Source organism: Clarias gariepinus, chromosome 4 (genome assembly GCF_024256425.1).
Source record: "Clarias gariepinus isolate MV-2021 ecotype Netherlands chromosome 4, CGAR_prim_01v2, whole genome shotgun sequence".
In the NCBI taxonomy this organism is placed as follows: Eukaryota; Metazoa; Chordata; class Actinopteri; order Siluriformes; family Clariidae; genus Clarias; species Clarias gariepinus.
The window spans coordinates 18,201,532-18,221,778 of record NC_071103.1 but is presented as its reverse complement, the minus strand read 5'-3'; the positions used below and the strand labels follow the sequence as shown (position 1 = coordinate 18,221,778).

Genomic DNA, 20,247 nt, shown 5'->3' with positions numbered 1-20,247 from the left:
CGTCACGCGTCACAGTAGGTCCAGTAGATGACGATGAACAGGAGTATTTGCGGAAGATGGAAGCGGTTTGTCTTACTGCAAAAGCTGTGCTATACATTAGAGAGTGTGTCAATTTCAGACCATTTACCTTTTGTAAGTTTGAAAACTGAGTGCATTCTGAATCGAAAAGTGACTCATTGATACAATTCAACGAATCAATTGACAAAAATTTGTTTCAAATACAGAAAAAAAGTAGATGGCACAGCTGTAATACCAAGCGAATGCATTTTATTCTGATTTGGACTGAACCGACTAAAAGGCGGGAATTTACATTAAGATGCTCTCAAACATTTGTGAATTTTTCACCACACGTCGGGTTTAAGTTGCGTAACACCACAAATCCTTTGTGTGCCTATAAAATAAGATCAAATAACATTGTTCTCGATCGCTTTCTGCCAAAATACAAGGCATGACCTTGCGCCTGGACACACAAACCTGAGTGCTGCAGTTTAGAAATTTTAATGCTTTTAAAATAAATATCCGAGGTTTGGAGAGTTTCTCTACAGCAGGAGAGACGTGACGACCGCCTTCCCTAACCGTCATGAGGAAACTCTTCTGTTATGTTTCCACCACAGCTCACTGCAGTTTGTTGTGTTGGTTTTGGTTTTTGTAATGTGTTGCGATGTGATGCTGCGTTGACGACAGACGTGGTTTTAGGTTATGGGTTTGTGAGTTTTGTGGTAGTTTCTAGTGTTTCTACTCGCATTTCTACTTTCCACCCAAATTCTCCTCGTTTTCTTTTTCTTTTCTTTTTTTCCCTTTGCGTTATTCTGATCTATTGCAAGCCAGCTAACTAACATGTAGGTTTGTATCCACTGTGAGAAAGATTCATGCAGTAGTTATAGGACTGATAATAAGCCATACTTCAGATTAATATAACTTTTTTTTTAACTGTAATAACAAACTTCTTTTTTAAGCTTCACAATATTGAATCCACTGTTCAAAATGAATACATTATATATAAATGAAAGGGTTTAAACCTGGTATAAATAATTGCTATTTTTCTCCTGGACCTGTATTATCTTACTACATTTTTTTTTTATTTATTTATTTTTTTTTTTTATCAACTTCACTTTTAAGTTAGGATCTAAGCTTTTAGCCTTCTGCTCACCTGTGAAAGCATTAGTGGCAGGTAGGTCAGCCTCCTGCATGCTGCTCCTGTGCCCAGAGCGTCGTCTTCCTCCTTAACCACTCTGATGGGGCTGCTGGGGACGACACAGCCACGACGCTGCCATCTTCACCTCACGAGTCCATCACACTGCTGACACTGCTGCTGAGCTAACGGCGCCACTTCACCACGGCAACCAACACGCCGATCCTCCAATTAACACCGTTACCCCCCCAGCCAGAGCGAGGCGGTCATGGCTGCCTTAGCCAGAGAGCGGTACAGGGAAAGACAGCGAGGGAGAGAGAGAGAGAGAGAGAGAGAGACTGATCCGGGTGGAGCTTGTTCAGGTACTTGAGGCAGGTGTATAGTGGTTGCTGTTCCCAGGAGGACGTGCTCGGTTGAGCAACGCTCTAATCAGCATACCAGCTCATCAGCCAGAGTGCAGCGTTTAGACAGTCACTGGGGAAGCTCCAGCACGGCATCACTGCAGAGAGAGAGAGAGAGAGAGAGAGAGAGGATTAAATTTTCACCTAGCAGCTACACAAACTACAACAGATGCATCAATAGCCTTTCTTTTTTTGGGCACGGAAAAACAAGCAATCGAAATTTTTTTTTTTTTTATGTCAAGTTCACATACAGATTATGAAACACTCTCACATGCTAGTTGAATTCAAGTGCATCAGATAGCTGGATTAGCTACGTTGCCTTGACTGTCTAGAAATTAGGCTTTGTTGCACTTCAAAATGAGATTTTACTGCAAAATCTCAGTACATTTTATTGTTCAGTTGCATTAAAACCCTTCGTTGTTAATGACCGGGAGTGGCTGATCGCCAAAAACAACACACTGAGTAAGAGCTTCTGTGACTTTCCACTCAAATAGCGTAACCCTAGGCAGCATTGTTTGCTGACGTGCACCAGCAACGAACATGCTGAGTCTTACGCTTCGGATGTTTTATCAGGTGACTCGTACTGTAAGAGTCGCTGTAGTTCCTCCTCTTGATCTTTTTCTCAGCAAACAGTTTGCAGTCTGAATTATGGCACGTGTCCAGGGTATGTCTCCGGCAATGTATTTAGTGTCGTCTGCTCATTAGTGCAACAATGCACACACACACACACAGGATAACAATTATACTGTATCTGGATCGACGCATCGATATGTAAAACTCATGCAAAATAATAGAAGAGCAAATGATAAGACGCGAGACGGCGATCCTAAACATGAGAAGTAAGATGTGCAAGTCAGAACGGTCGAGCACTTCTTTTTAAAACTGAGAGAGCCCTTTCTATGAAAGTGAGTGACGCACACTGCAGTATCCACCCCGTTGCAGCAGACATCGCTGCTGCTTCTGAGCAATAAGTCTCAGCTGTTCTTTAAACGTAGTCTCCTGAGTCTAGTGCCGTAGCTTACATAAAAGCTCCAACAACCTGTTATTCGAGGTTAGGTAAGCGTGCTGTCTGGCCTCAGAAAACCCAAACAGTGATCACAAGGTCTCAGGATGGAACGAGCTCTACGCTCTGAACAAGTGACGAGGCTCTAGATGGCCAGACCTGCTGTTCCCTCACCTCAGATGAACCGCACTAAACCAGCGATGGAGCGAAAACACACTCTGCTAGTGCGCAGGAGCAACCTTAGATGACCTAGCCGAGGCTCGCTGGGGAGCAACGCGACAGCGTCCAAGTCAAACACGCGCGTGTTCCCACGCACACACGGACATGTGCAGGCTCACGCTCACCCAGGTCATTCAACAAGCCAACTACATCCTGTACAAATCACTGACAGACAGAAGTAGTGGAGGCACCGAACGTCAGGTTCCCAGCATGTAAAACGACCGCGCAGAGACTCGGCTTGGCTAGTTAGTGACACACCAGATGAAACCCGCGATGGTGTTGACAAAGCTACAGCATGAAGGTTAACACTTTAGAACCTGATCTGTTTGCTCAGAGTGGACAGACGATGAGGTGGGACAGCCTGAGATAGACCACAGGATTAAAGGGCAATTTCTTGGAAGAAATGGAGCAAGGGCTCAATCACACTGTCACCACTATCAGCAGGCAGCCAAATGGCATTGTGGGTAATGCAGGAAACTGTTTACGCAAATGAAAAAATGTTTAAAGAATTCAGTTTCTATAAACTTTAGTGTCTAATTTGAAGATATTTCATCATGGTATAGCAATGTCTTGAGGGTTCCATGGTCAATTATCTCTTAATATATACAGTATATATTATATAGAAGATGCATAAGAATATGTACATATAATATTCCTGGCCCAAAAAATTTTTATAATTATTGGGCGGCATCAAGCAAAGAAAACAACTGATGAGATCTGAAATGGAACTTGCTTAAGAACGCTTTAACACATTATGGAAGGATGGTGCTGAACGGCCAACTTTGTGGAAGAAATGTTGGAGTCGCATGGTCAACCAGTCTGGGAACATTCTTAATTCTCCCAAAAGTAGATAGCTAGCCAGTCAGTGCTCAACATTTATGCCCGCCTAAGGCAAGTTAACCGTCTTCCGGCAAGTGAAATGCCTCACGCAGGTGTCCGATTGTGCAAGCAAATAATTACAAATGATATTTTTTCCCATTTTTCAGTGTTGAAAAAGAAGCCTACGATCCGATTTCGTCGACCAAAGGTACAGTACGTTTCTGTCGTGTCAATCAATCGGAGGCTCCATTTGATTTGTCATCCAATCAGAGGCTAAGTTTGACTTGTCGACCAATCAGAGGCTGTATTTTTTAACTGTCTGGCAGCAATGACCTCAAACGCCTAAACGCCTTACAGCCGCTGGCGCCACAAAAAGTTTCTTAACATTTTAACCTAACTGCCACTTTTGCCATCTGTAAACTTCAAGTGTTGATGATGTTTCACTGCTGCTACTTTGCTTATCCGTGGTTTCAGATTTCGCCAGAACAAAAAATGATGCATCTTTTGGATCAGCACGAAAGGTCTACACTGATGTCTAGCGTACACATCGCCATAGGGCCGCTCCATGCATAGAAGTTTCCAGATGAGCTGTTTTTTCTGTATATACTTCATAGGGCATGAGTAACTGGTTAGTCATTTTCTTTTACCTGTACACACTCGTAAGGAAAAGAATTCATTACACGTTCAGTATTCGGCCAGTTCTCAACAGTTACAGCATGTCTTCTGTGTATATAAATAAATAAAATCCTCAGCATTGTTGAGTTACAGACTGATAATAGACAGACTAAGGTTAAAATAGCAAATCAGTTAAAGCAATCGTTTAGGGAAGTAGACAGACGTGCACTAGATCAAAAGAAAATCTCACATGCTACCTCAATTCATCATCTGCTCTTTTAGAAATGCTAAGCAGAGAGAAAGCACATCGGCCCCCATGCCTGAGCAAGTGTACCGAGTAAGATGATTACACTATTCTCTCTGAGAATGCGTGTGTGTGTGTATGTGTGTGTGTAGGCACGCTGTCATGCTGGATGTGAAATGTGATCTCAGCAGGGGGTCTGTCTGTCTCCTCGTGCTGAAGCTAATGCGGCCACTGCTGCACCGAGCTGCCTTACCGAGACACACTCCAAATCAATCGCACCAGTCAGCCTGCCAGCCAAGGTGAGACGACGACTCGGCCGCCAGGGGAGAAAGACAGAAGGGTGGTGAGAGATAGAGGGAGGGATAGAGCGAGACAGAGACGAGACGAGGCGGGAGAAGAGTGGTGGGTGGAGGGTGCGGGGAGCGAGGGATGTTGGAGATGGCAGGAGAAAGGGTAATCTTTGTTTTGCGTTGAAAGCAGACGCAGGTCGCTCATTAATCAATGTCAGAGTCGAACAGCTTCTGAGCTGTGTCTCAACTACAGTGCTCTGCTACAGGTTTCTAACAGTACCTGACAGTAATAATAATAATAATAATAATAAATAGTGGCAGTCAGCTTATTTGCTCATCACTAATTAAAAGCAGAGGTGGACAACGACTGCATAGTTTGTTCCAGTTTTATAAAGCATCATCTCTGCTTCTACTTCAGTTTTCTCCTTCACGTCACTTCAAATTTCCCTTTCAGTACACTGTAAAGCACATCAGTTCCCCTCTATTCTCCACACCGTATGAGTTTTCCAGCACCAGACGTCACTTCTTGTACAAATTACGAACTACAAAGGCTTCTGTAATATTTTGAATCCAGGAATTCCCATTAACTGTAATAGCGTAATATGTAATTTGTTATAGCGAAGTGTGTAATAATACTTTCAGAGCCATAACCAATCACAGAGCTTTTAATTCCTTGATGTTCCACCAGCAGTAGACTAGAGCTTTGTGACCGAATCAGCCTTTCAATGGTCAAAACAGTTAACTGAATCGTGGGGTTTTGGAATTCAAAAATCAATCCTCGCTTTTAAAATGATTTAAATTTAAACTTTCAAATGTTGCATGAGTTAAAACCGACAAACCCCTTAAAAATAAAGCACAGCTTTTACAGAAGTTGCTTCAAATACTCGTGTATCACTTTTTCTTCCTTTGAGTCTTTTGCACTTTTGCTGCATCACAGCCACATACTGGAGTGTGGAGCAGAACATTAGCAGGGAAAAAAAAAGATCGCTTTGCATGATATTTACACAAATTACACATCATTTTAGTTTGTTAAATACATTTCGTCACCATTATTACTTCAAAACATACAAGAAATATATTAGATTAGATTCATCATTTTATTTTTGCAAAGCCAATGAAATGCAGTTAGCCTCTAAGCAGAAATGCATAAGTGGCCTATTTACAATAAATAACGATGCAGTAAATGAGGGTATGCGTCCATATGTACAGAGGTGAGAATGATTAATGTACAGAAGGCGCAGTAGATAATAAGGATATAAAGAGAGAGAGAGAGAGAGAGAGAGATAGCCAAAAAGATGTATACACACTTCTAGCATAAGAAAAATAGTATGGATGTATATTATATTAATATAGTATTAATCATAATATACACATATAGCAATAAAGTTGGTATTAAAATACAAATTTTTCTTTTCCCAAAGAGTGTATACACACACATATATATATATATATACACACATATATATATATATATATATATATATATATATATATATATATATATACACATACATACATATATATATATATATATATATATATATATATATATATATATATATATTTTAGATAATAAACATTTAAGCTACGGAGCTGAATTGAAAAGCAACGGCGTGAAATCAAAATTCAATCGAATGGACAGTCTAGTTCTGATTCACAGCTTTACAGCAAACACAAAAACCCTTTGAGAACCACCGCTCACAACAACCAAAAATAGAGCTCATGAGTGGCGCAACAGAATAGAATGTGGTCTTTCATCTGCAGATTGTGGGTTTGAATACCGACTATAACCATCTGCAACTACGTGTCCGATGGAGTAAAAACCAGCCATGCTCTGATAAGAGACGGCATTCTTCCTCTCCTGTCAATCACTGTGAGACAAACCAAGCACCAAGCACAAGCATGTGGAAGAAGGTGGATAGGATTGTCTCTCCTCAGTGTGCCAAAGAGATGCCGTTGGCTGGCTTAACACAGTTCAAAAGAAGCATGTGGGGAAAAGTGATATATGAAAGCTTTCAACTTATTATCGTTTCCGAGTCTAATACCACTTATCCTGTAGTGTCGTAAGGTGTCTGGAGCCTACACCCGGGAACTCCGGGCACAAGGCTGGGTACATTTACATTCGCTAACTTTAGTCTGATGGTCTAAGATATTTAAAAAAACATACAAAATTCACAAACATACAGACCCGAGTCAAGATTCAAACTCTCATCTGTGGAGGTGTGAAGCGACAGTGCTAACCACAAAGTCGTCCTTGTGTCTTATTTTTTTTTTAAAGTGAGAAATTAATAAGAAGAATTAAATTCATTAAAAAAACAAAACAAAATCAATTTACCAACACAAAAAAATGGAGATAATGGAGATCATTTTCCTCAATCAAACAAGCATTCGCACACTGACATAAGTGAGAGAAATTCCTGTCGCTTTGACCCATTATCGCACAGGCACATGTGGATTGTCAGAGTTATTAGCGTGGAACTGACACAAGCTTCATTCATCAGCTGGAGTTAATGTTTACCCTGTTGCTTCTTCGTGCATCATCCGTCAGGCGTGTTTACAAACAGTGTGTGATTTGAGGAGAAGAGACAGATTTAATACTTTGTTCTTTCCCACTTTATCTGGGTTAAACTGTGACAAAAAGTTAATATATAATAACCTATTACATATCAAAAATTCATATTATTAGTATCAAATACATTATTACAATTATAATTAACCCTAGGCACGTGACAAATTAAAACACGAAAACACAAATTCTTATATAATGTTTATTTTGTGGCACATTTTTTTTGCAGGGGTTTGTCATGTAATGTTTACATAAAAGAAATATTGTTTATGATAAATTACATGAAACAATTTTTTATATAAGCAATATAAAAATATACATGTTTTTTATATTGCTTACTTTATAATAAAAATCGTTTCGTGTAATTTGTAAATTATGAACCAATGAATTTATATTCTAATATAATATTTGATAGAGATTATGTAGGGAGGGGCAATCTGTGGTAAGCGCATAACACATTAAAAAAAATAATAGATTGTTCTAAAAAGAAAACTAATTAATCTTTGTTTCTCTTATATATTTTACATTGCTGTTTAATTATGCAAAATTACATTTTATCAATCGATTACATTTTTGGTAGAATACTCGATTAGATTAGTAAAATATTCGATAGCTACAACCCTGTATATATATATATACACACACACACACACATACATACACACACACACACAAACAAACAAACACACACAGTGAAACCTCGGATTGCGAGTAACGGGGTTTGTGAGTGTTTCCCAAGACAAGCAAAGATTTTGACTTGGAAAACAAACAAGTCTTGGTTTACGAGTACGGAGTATCATGTATCACGCATACGCTTCTTGTTTTGACGCCAAGCGTCACGTGATCACGACTGATCCAACGTTTTTTTTCTCTCTTGCACTGCGGAATTGTGGGTAATCGTCTCCCCTGCTGGGTCTTAGTGCTCGTCTCTTACTGGTATAATCAACATCCGTGCACTTGTGTACTGTTTACTACAAGACTGTGACCACGTGTGTGTTTGTGTGTAAAACATTTTTCTTTTGTGTCTGTATGCATGCGCGCGTGAAAAGCAAAAGCAAGTCTCATTAGAGAGGTTAAAGATTAGAGATCCATTTTCTCTCTTTGCTCAAGGCTTAGCCTGCTCTTTGTGTGTGTGCGCGTCATTGGACACCGTCACACACACACACACATACATACATACATACGCACAGACTTCTACTTTTGCCTTCACAGACACACACACACTCTCTCTCTGCTCTACACGGAAACACTGCTCTGTCACGATTCTTTTTAAAGGTAAAGTGCAGGTTAATTTGTTTTATTTTTACTTTATAGCAGTAATTCCATTAGTGTCCCTCAATCTATAATATATATATATATATATATAATATATATATAATATATATATTTTTTATATACTTCTCTCTTTTTTTTTTTAATGCCTCACCTGAAGCTTATCCACACTAAAAGGAATAAAATAACCACTCATGGCCGTGGCTGTGTGAAAAAGAAAGAAAAGAAAAGAAAGAAAAAAACACTACTGGTAAACTGTTTCAGTGTTTTTAATTCGGACTGCTTTTGAGTGCTCTGAGCCAGTTGCTTGGCAGCAGCGAGAAATGCTCAAGGAACATTTTTTTTGCTTTTTGCTTTTTTACTGGTTTGTGTTGGTGGGATTTTAGACAAGTTAATTCCATTTTCAGCATGAGGAAAAGTGTAAATTATGACCAGCGAGGAAATTTTTTTAAAGAACACTGTAATTAGTTAGAGACATTCCTAAGTTACACGATAACTAATTGGAATGTAATAAGGTCACAATGAGGACAAGTCGATGAGGCTACTTGATTACGCATTTCAGATTTCTAAACCAAATGTTCTTCTACCTAGCTCAGAACTCTGGAAAAACAGAACAGGATTGTTGTATGATTTACCTGGCACCATGAGAGAAGTGGGCCAGACAGTCACTCAACACACACACACAAAAAAAAAACACAAGTTAAAGTAGGTAAGTCATTTGCACAAGAAAGAGCTTCAGCACAAAAGCCACACGTGATGCTTTCCAGCAGCATACTGGGAGGATCTGGGTAGATTGCTAGGCTGTCGTGCTATGTGGTATTTGAGGCCACTGTGGTTGTGTGGCGAGGAACAGGTGGGTCAGCAGCGGAGAGCGGAGAAAGCCCGAGAGTCCTGGTGATTTGGTGAGGCGTGACTGACTGTCAGACTGGAGAGAGAACAAAGAACACCAGCAGGAAAATAGGAGAGCGAGAGAATGTGAAGAAGGCTCCCTGCCGAGCACAATCCCCTACTTGCAGCAAAAAAAATTTTTTTTTTCTTGCACACTCTTCATATTCCTCACTCGATAGGAGACATGCACAACTGAGCTTCTTTAGGTTTAGTGCCAACGACAAGCACTTTCACCCAAACCCCCCCCCCAAAAAAAAAACACACAAAAAGGCTAGTTTTGTTTTCTGCCAGATTTGATGAGAGTCATCTCTCAACCTGCAGCTTAGGATATTACATCGAATACGTGACTACCGCTAGAAGTCATAACTGTGTGATTGTGTTTGCGCAATGCTGGGTTTGGACGCATTGAGTGTTAAGAGTTTATGGCCGAAGACGAAAGAAGCGCAGATGAGCTCAGAGTTGAATATGTTGTATAGTAAATGGCCTGAGAAGTGTTTTTGCTTCATGATGACCTCGCAAACACCGTTCCAGTCTGCTGCTTCCCAGCCGGCACTCTGATCACTCTGCTGCTTTCTGCCTTTGGTTCTGCTCCCTGTTTCAAACGGATCCATCAATAGATGCTTGTCGTGCGGCGTATGGACAAGGTTCACGCTGCTCACACTCCTGTTGACCTCCAAGTCGAGCTCCATAAAGCACAGCTCCACATTTTCAGCAAGCCATTTTATATATATATATATATATATATATATACACACACACACACACACACACACACACACACACTATACTCAACTGCTGAAAAACCACCTCACACCAGTTCCAACATGACTGCGCACCAGTGCACAAAGCAAGGTCCATAAAGACATGGATGAGCGAGTCTGGTGTGGAAGGACTTGACTGGCCTCAACCCGATTAAACACCTTTGGGACGAATTAGAGCGGAGACTGCGAACCAGGCTTTCTCGTCTGACCTCACAAATGCGCTTCTGAATGAATGATAAAAAAAATTCCCATAAAGGTACAGTACTACTAAACCTTGTGGAAAGCCTTCCTGGAAAAGTTGAAGCTGTTACAGCTGCAAAGGGTGGGCCAACATCATATTAAACCCTATAGATTAAAGAACGCATGTGAAGTCAGACGAGCTAAAAGTTTGGCCAATATAGTGTTTACATAATTTCAAATTAGTGTTCAGAAGACTCTCTAGACTCACACCATACAGAACCTCAGCATACAGTTTGACCTCCATTACAATTTTCACAGCAGGCCACACAGACACTCGTGCTCCAACTACTTATACACTCCTCTCCACTTTTGTCAGCAGACACACCACACCCAACAGCCCTTAATTTACGAGCCTTTTTTTACATACTGATATTTGAATAAGGGCGTGCGACAAAAGCCTCTGAGATTAAGCTTAATTCTTTGGCACTAGATCAATTACTAGTAGATTCCTCATATTTAAAATGAAATAGCTTTTTATGTTTTGTGTCAGGAAGGATCACAGTCCTCCTGAGAGCAACCTATTCTCCTCTCTCTCTCTCTCTCTCTCTCTGACTTTTGTCTTAAATCAGCTGCTAAAGCTCCAGACAAATCAATGAGAAGCTCATCAGGATGCTTCCCGACAGCGTCTAGACGGCCAGACCTTTGCTGCCCGGCAGTCGGTATAGACGAGGTCACTGGGGTGAGCGCTAGCACACATGACCTCACCAGACACAGTGGCCCTGGAAGCGCACTTTAAAGTCACCAGCAGCAGCCAAGACAAATGCGCAAGACGTGTGCGTCACTCACTAATGCACTGCATACGCAGGCTTTTCTGTTCGTGCAAACACGGCTGTAAAGTACAACGATCTCTCACGTTGCAGCCGCTTGCACAATCCTGTTCACGTCTATGAAGCAAAAGTTTGGCCCAGCAGATGCTTCGCAAGAGGTACAGTACAGGCAATTTCCTGTTCGCCCAGACCGATTTGAATCCTGCCTGATCTCATGCACAACTGGGTGAGAACGCTGCTGCATTGCAGTACTCTTCATGCCACATGGCAATTATATATCAAGTATAAGGAAAGATTTGTTACCGATTAAAACTCTCCCTTCTGTTATCTGCAGCCGACTAGCCAACAGGCATGACTGCAAATGAAGCGAGAACCAGGCAGGATTGTGCTAAGCCTCACAAAGTTGATGCGTTTACTGTGTCCTCACGCCGAGCTGTTGTCAAAAGCAGGCTGCATTGCACACTGCGACAGAGACAGGAGGAGGCAGAGTGCTGCAGTGGCCACGTTTCGGCCCAAGACCAGGTCTAAAGATGCAAGAATCAGCTGATGTCATCACAGAGACTAGACACGTTCATTTAAAAAAAAAAAAAAAAAAAAGACACAATGCTATTTTAGTCAAAGGACAACACGAGTGATTCATGAGTAAAAGTCCTAGCAGACCCAGAGCACTGTAAAGATGTTAAAACTGCGCTTAAACTTCCCAGACTGCTATTTATGAACAATTCGCCCCACACATCATACCTCCAGCACTGCGAATCTACTACCCAAGCTATCTATGCTCATATTCTCCAAACTACACTTAGTTAGTGCATATGAGTTTGTGCGTTATCCTAATCAAAGGGGGGGGGAGAGGGGGTAAATGACTTCGCAAGTAAAGAAGTTAGACTAAACTATTTATTGAAAACATAATTAAATAAAAATATATAACATTATGCAGAAAATGCAATAAAAAAAACATGCGCTATATATTATATTACATTCAACACACTTGGTTGTTTTTAAATTGTGTTAAAAACTTCTCTCACGTAAACAGTAAGTCTGATGTCATCACACAGGACCTCAGCTTCCAGCTAGTTTTTAGTATAATCTTAGCTATCGAAGGCCAATGAATGAATTCTCCCTTACACTTCTTTTACTCTATTAATCTCACCATGTGCAACGAAAACATACGGCAAAGAAATTATTATGACAGATATTATAGGCAGGAATACGGTTAACTCAACTTGACGTTAAGTGTGTTCTGTATCTCCGCTGTTTTTTTTTTGTTGTTTTTTTTTAACTCACCCACGGCGCTGTACAAGACTCAGCGGGACTAGAGGTTAAACGAAAAGCCCCGCCTACTAAGATCAGCGATAGGTTCACTTGGCACAAGACGAATCAGAATGCGCTCTCTTACTTTCTCTTACTCTCAAAGTGATTTCTGGGATCTCGTATATGATCTACGGGCGTCAGGGAGCTGCTATCACTGTGTGGGATGTCTGTATTTGCAACATTAGAAATTGAATGAACAAAGGCTTTGCCGGTTACGTTCAACACCCTGTACGTTACAGTGCACACGTTCATGCAAACTGATCTGTTCACCAAAAACGAGCAGACAACACTGTTCCTGGGTTTTTTTGTTTTTCTAACCTGATTTGTCAAACCAGACTGAGGCAGGGAGGAAACTGATGTAAATTATTATTTATTATTATAGGTATACAGTGGACGGGATTGGATTAAAACAAAAGCCTGTGATATATACTGTACGTGGGCATGTTGGCTTGCCGCGCCTGTCCTGTTATAGAGGAAACTGTATTCACTGGCTGCATATAACAGGCCAATCAGGATAAAAACGGTGACCCAATCCGGAATTTTCAAATGGCGTGAAAGGGGAGGCTCTCATAAAACTCTTGTAAACTCATGTAAACACTTGACCCACTCTTTCTCTCTAGTTGAAATCAATATATTCGTTCTGTGCATGTTTGCCCCATGTGGCGGTAACATTAGGAGACTTAAGTTTTGGTGTTCTTGATGAGCTGTGAAAGGTTCTCCTGAGTTCTTCTCTTGTTTAGAAAATGGCAGCAGCTATATGTGCGTCTGAGACTGCTGCTTAACCAGAAAGAACAGCATATACGCAAACATTGTTCCCATCACACAGTGTGGATCCAACTTAGTTGTTCATCTTTAAGTTTCTCCTTCCTATTTTAAGGATTTTCTAAAAATTGGGGGGGGGGCAACAATTTCGGTATTTCCAGCTGGTTAAATGCTTCTAAGCAGAAGAAACAACTCTACACGTATTATTTTTTTTTTTTTTTTGCGCATGTAAACTCACGTCTTATTGGATTAGCGTCTAATTTTTTTTCCTCAGGAAAATTGTATAACAGGTCACTGGGAGTTGCATCGTCCGCCGCTTTCCAGACCCATGTGGTGATCATGTGCAGTTTCTCGGCATTGAACGATGCGTGCTCCTCTAAACTTCTGCTTGTTTCTGCTACGGTTTTAGGAATTTTTAACAATTACAATTTGATGGACATTTTTCATAATTGAACGCTTGAAATCAATCAATCAATCATCGGCTATAATCGATTCCTGTCCCACCTACAGGTCTCACCCTCACATTCCATACGAAGGTATTTTCCCAAGACTTTTAAACAAGCAGAAAAAAAAAAATCAGCACTTCCTATTATTTCTTTCTAAGACACAGGTGTTGGCACAGTGGCTTAGCAGTTCCACCTCCAGGTTTGCAGGTTTAAATCTCTTCTAGCCAATGGTCCGGGTGTGGGGGGATTCCACCGGGTACACCGATTTACTCAGAATGAGCAGTGTATACAGGACGAGCAGTATATGAAGATAATGGGTGAACGAAACTGTAGCAGTTTTTCCCTCTTATCCATCATGTACTGTATAATCACCTTTACACTTTGTTCTGTAGTAATGACTTCTGAGTATTACATATATTTACATACACTATGTGAACACAGAGCTTTAAACTTTTAGCTCATTCAAACAGAACGGAACCATTTTGCTCTGAAAAAGGTCAGTGGTTAGAGGAACCTCTTTTTGGGAAGGTAGACAGGTCCTGGCCATGTTTAAAGAGAAACTGTACCAGACTCTCTTGGGAAGAAAACTAGAGATCTGTCTTGTATGGTTGAGGCAGGCAAAATTTGTCCGATTCCAAATGGGTGAAGGTTGGCTGAAATGTGACATACTGAGTGTTGAGCCACACCTCATTTGATTACATTCAATTTAATGAAATCTTGTAGATTAAATTAATAAATAGGAACAAATGTTTTACTGTGACAGGCTGCAAAGTGTCTAAAGATACAATTTATAAATTGCATGTTTGTGTAACAACCTCAACAGCAACCTCATTTCCCCTCTCATCTGTTCCCACCACTCAGCATTTAGCATCAGTACACTAATAAACCGGCCTGATCATCTGTCATCATCTGCACCTGTTTCTCACTGGTTCATGCCTTAAGTTAGACGTTTATTTTTTATGCTTGAATGATTCATAGGTCACTGTGTGGCTTAACAAACAAAAATACATAACTCTGAAACTGGTCAGGTACAGGGACTGGACTGAAAATGATAGACAAAAACAGTCCTTAAGAAAGCCTGGGCAACTATTCCTAAACAAAAAAAAAAAAAAAAAAAAAAGTCTCTCTTTTGAAACAAACAAATATATATATATATATATATATATATATATATATATATATATATATATTGTATATATATATATATATATATATATATATATATATATATATATATATATATATATACACACACACACACACACACAGTACTGTACATGTGTATTAAGCTGATAATTGGTTGTGGTTGTACAGGAGTTTTTTTTATTTATTATTATTTCACGCTGTTACTGAATCGAACCTGTGACACTCCTGTAATGAATAAAACAAATCAAGATGAAGAAAGAACATCACCTAAATAAATGAGATAACTCTGTACTGTCATGATGAAAAAGCTGTGCTACGGCTAGAGATCTCGTGCTGCACCACTGCACTACTTATCACATTTAAATAGTGACACTGTCTAGTAATATCAGTACAAATTTGAATATCAAATTGGTCAGCATGTGGACTATAAGGAACACTCGCTCGTAAAGCTGTAATCAGACAACAGGGACCACTTCATTAGTCTGAGTAATGGTTAATGCAATTTTAGTAAGCGAGATGTACAGGCAGGTGTGTGATGCTGCACGCAAAGACAAATGCTTAAAACACACACACACAAACAGATGTACAAACTATTAGACAGGATAGTCAATGATGTCAGTTGTTGTGTAATGCTATAATGAAGCTGCGAGGGGCCGTGACGATGATGTCACTACTGCACTCAAACAACATTCAGGCAGTTTTTTTTAAAAGAACACAAAATACATATTCCACTTTCAAAATACAGATTTCTTGCTTAGTTGCCATGAACAATCATGTAGTACGACTGCAGCATCAACATAGGAGTCAAAAGGAGCAGCACTTAATAAAAAAAATTATAATAATTAAATAAATAATGCAGGATATTACATTACATTACAAGAGAGAGATGCACGAGCATTAATGGGAAAAGCAGCTAAATACCTCCTTCTTGGTGAATGAAATATACTAAAAGATTGACTTTAAAGTCTCATTTATATTTCATTTGTGAGGCTTCACTCTTTTTTTATGCAAAATACTGTATGTGCAACATTTCCATACACTAATGAGGTCAATTAAGTTCACTTTTTGTTTTTCGCCTGTTTAATTCTGGCTTTATGATGTTGAACTCTATTGATGAAGGTGTATATGATTTCGTACAGTTTAAATTAAGAGGCAGAGCTAAAGACCAATTTACATCCACAAATTTAATTAATCTTGTGCGTTTACTTTAAATCTGTTTGAAGTGTTTATTTCTTTGTCATTCAAATTTATTATTATTATTTTTTTTTTTTAGAAACAGTGAGTAATTATTAGGTACCAATATGTTGTTCCTCAAAGTGTGATGCATACATTTAATGGATGACTTTATTTTAATGAATGGATCACAATTTATTTTATTAACCAAGAAATAAACTGATCAGTAATTGATTTGAAGTAAAAGCACAAGATAAACGATGTATCATCCATGAAATTGTCATCGTTCATTAAATTTACACGTCACGCTTTTGAGGAACATCTTGGTTTGGTCTCAACTATTTTTTTTTATTTCTTTTTATTTACCATCCCCTTACCCCCCACTATTGAAAACCAAGAATGATACGTAACAGGTGTCGTTAATATACAGTACAATGTGTTGGCGAAGTTTATTGCTGTATTTTTATTGATAGGGGAATCAATTCAGCTATGTATCGCGATTGCTTTGTGCAGCAATGTATGTAGTGCCACAAATTAATTTTTATTTGTTTGCATTAGAAGGTGGCAAAGCATCATTATCTCTCTATAATCCTACAGGTGGTGTTCAGGCAATACTGATTGAAACAAAATTATTTTTTTTAAACTGTATTTACAAAGTAGTAATACAAATTGAATCTGCTTTTTCATATTGTGGTAGTATTAAATCAACTGACATACACATTGTTGCATTGTTACACAGCCTATACAGAAGTACAATAACAGTGACTGAGCAGCACACTAGGTACTGGAGATTTCTAAAGTGCAGTGTTTGTATGGAAGACTGGAGTGTTTTCCCCTTCACTGGACAAGAAAATTAACGTTCATGAGAACTCGGAGTTTGTGCTCAGGTGTGGACCGAAACGGTCTGAAAACGCGACATCCATCTTTCAACATGTTACAACATAAATGATCTGAAGTTGACTTTGAGATAAGACTAGGGACAGTCTACAGACAATCTCCTTTATATCATCAAAAGCTAGAAACTGGGTCACTGAAACACAGCAGGTCGATCAACTACACACCAACAACCAGAGATGTGTTGTTTTTTTTACAGTACATCTATTAAATAAAGTGTTATCAAAGAAAGAAAACCAAAAAACTAAACTCAGACACACATGACTGGATTCTGCTAAAGTATAGAAATGGTGGAAAAATATCAATTTAGTTATCAATCTCGATTCTTCTGTTTGCCGACTCGGCACATTGACTCAGATCTTTTTTTTTTTTCTTCTTTTCCCCCCCCTAGTTTTCACATTTGTAATAGAGACGTGTTGGTCGATGAGCCAGTGATGGAACTGGCTGGTTTTCAGTTAGAACAGTCATGAGCGATCAGCCTCGGGTAAAACCGATCCTGTGCCGAGTGCACGAGCTTCCATGTGGTGCAACAGTCACATCCCGTGTGGTACCAGTGAATTATTTGAAAGAATAATTATGGCAGATGACAGAGATGCATGCTACTCCATAAGAAAATAGCTTTTTGTTGAATGTTAAACTCTTTTATTTAAAGTAATTGTGTGTTTAAATTGTGTCTAAATGCTGCCCCCAGATTTTGTGAGGAAGCTAATACAAGTTTAATATAGAATATAATATGATTTAATATAATATATTATAACTATATAAAGCTGTTGAATAACAGCAAAATAAAACTAAAGGTTTTAAAATCGTAACAAAATTGTGTACAAATGTGATATAGAATCAGTATATATACATAAAATCATGACACAGAATCACAATATTAATCGAATATAGATATTGTAAAAATATTGTAACGGGTGGCGACTTGTGATTTCCATCCATACTAAAGGGAGAGGAAGAGGAAATATAGGAAAGGAAAACATAAATAAAACAGTAATAAAAGCTTCAGTACTTAGTTTTGGAAGGACACTTCAAACTGTGACTCAAAACTTATTCAAAGGTAAAATATAGGCCTATTAAAAAAAATTAAAAGCTCGATTTGGAAACAGGGATGTGATTTGAAGACATACTCAAAAAAAAAAAAAAAAAACAGTCAGATGGTAGGAAAAAAATCTACAATATAAAGGCTTCCTTGGCTGGGGACACGCACAGTTCCCAAATGTCTAATGATGACGACATCCAGCAAAAATCCTATTATAAGGAGAAACATCCAACCTATTCAACGATAGTTTTTGACACAGGGAACATTCAGAAATCTGCGGATGAGGGAACATGTATTCCAGCGGCTGGCAGGTCTGCTGGTTCGCATGATGTTCGAATAAAGAGCCTGCACAGCAGAAATGAAAATAAAAGCAAGCTTTCTTTAACTGGCCTGGAATGGTGAAGGATTTTTGGATTAGGACTAACTCTCAAACAACATGCATTCTCAAACAATCCCAATTCTCCATCATCGTGAATATTATAGGAAGTCTTAAATAATAAGACAAGGAAATTGGATGTTTTTAGAGGAGTACTCGTGTCCAAATACACAGGCTTATCGCTTATCATGAAAGCAGCCTGAATCATATCTCACCATGTCCATTATTAGGACGACTGATTATAAAGAAAGCCGAGTCTAGTAAGTAGGAATAAAGAACAAAACACACGGAATGACAAGTTAGAGTGATTACTTTTCTATAGCTGCTCTGTAGTGATTTATTCCACAGAAATTCGCCCATGGGTACAAAGACACGTTGTATTACTTGTAGATTTTATTCCATTTATAGTTACATATAAGTTGTGGAAATTTCATTAAACTTGCGTCCTATATTCTTAAATATAACTTACCTGACTTTTTCCCCTTCTTTTTCCTGGAGTGATGAACATCCTCCCACTTAACAATAAAAAAAATTAATAATTATAATTTAATTATTAATAATTAAAAATATATTAATATATTAATAATAATTATTATAGAAATCCTGTAGAAGTACCGTGCAAGTCAAGAAACTGACGGACGTTTACAGAAGACTTCAGTCGCAGTGCGGTGATGAAACTCTTGGCCGCAGTACAACATCTGAATGTGCAGATGTTTAACAGAACGTACGTACGTGAATGCTTGGAGCCCACCTCCGTCGCTCCCGTCAACATTTGTGGATGCTTTCTGTGAGGTACATTTAAAGTTATTTGGAGATTTAGTAGGACGTGTTTTGCGCGTCATCTGAATGTGTGATGTTTCTTCCTCCTTTGCTCACATATCCTATTTGTTTAAGTACCAGAGCACACCTATAAACAAACTTGTGTGTGCACGTACACATTTTTTTTTAATCGCTGTCACAATCGGTTGCGAAATGTGCACGATTCAATTCAATTCTTTTATATTTGTATAGCGCTTTTAACAATCGTCATTGTCGTAAAGCAGCTTCACACAGTCAAAATTATGGAAGTTTGTATGAAATGTGAATGTGTAAGAATCAAATCAGATAGCCCCTAATGATCAGATAGCCCCTAATGAGCAAGCTGACGGTGACAGTGGCAAGAATAAAACTCCCTGAGATGGCATTAGGAAGAAACCTTGAGAGGAACCTGATTTAACAGGGAACTGATCTTCATAGGACTGAAAGGGATTGCAGGGATTGATCTACATCATACTGTGTGTTAGGCAACTGGAGGTGCAATAAAACAGTTGATGTCTTCAAGATAATATGGAGTCCAGTTCATTATAGGAGGCTCAGACAGACTGTAGAAAATTCAGAAAGATACATTTTCTTGCATGACGTATGCTTCACTGATTATCAGTGTTGGGGGATGTTACTTTTAAAGTAACTTATTACATTACAAAATTTCTGTCTTTAAAAAGTAATCAGTTACATTACACAGTTACTTTCTAATAAAAGTAACTAGTTTAAGTACTTTTTCCATCGCAGAAACTGAAAACTCCTTTGTGATTTCTCACGCATGTTGTTTTAGTCAAGGCCGTTCTAATTATTCTACCACCATCACTCAGCGAAGTCTGGCCTATAATCTGTTATAATCTGTTAACTACTAACACTCCTCACTCACCCAGTGGCCGTAAGTGCGGTTCATCATGATTCACCACGAGTTTTGGTGCTGTGATTAGGTTTCAAATAATGTGATTAGGCCAAACAAATAATTGCGCAAAAACATAACACACACTTTTAAAATTAATTAAAAGAAGCTTTAAAGGAGAAAATTTGGACTCGACCCTTTTTTTGTAATCGAATTATGCAAGGAATCG

The 20,247-nt window shown here is 38.9% G+C and overlaps 1 protein-coding gene across 1 annotated transcript in view; it reads right to left on the bottom strand.

The window, feature by feature from the left end:
* ldlrad4b (low density lipoprotein receptor class A domain containing 4b) overlaps positions 1 to 20,247 on the bottom strand; it is an 86,044-nt gene that overhangs the window by 56,887 nt on the left and 8,910 nt on the right. Inside the window, exon 2 of the mRNA XM_053495182.1 lies at positions 1,151 to 1,631. Within this exon, the coding sequence (XP_053351157.1) occupies positions 1,151 to 1,190 (40 nt within the window). The 5' untranslated portion in view covers positions 1,191 to 1,631. The remainder of the gene's footprint in view (positions 1 to 1,150; positions 1,632 to 20,247) is intronic.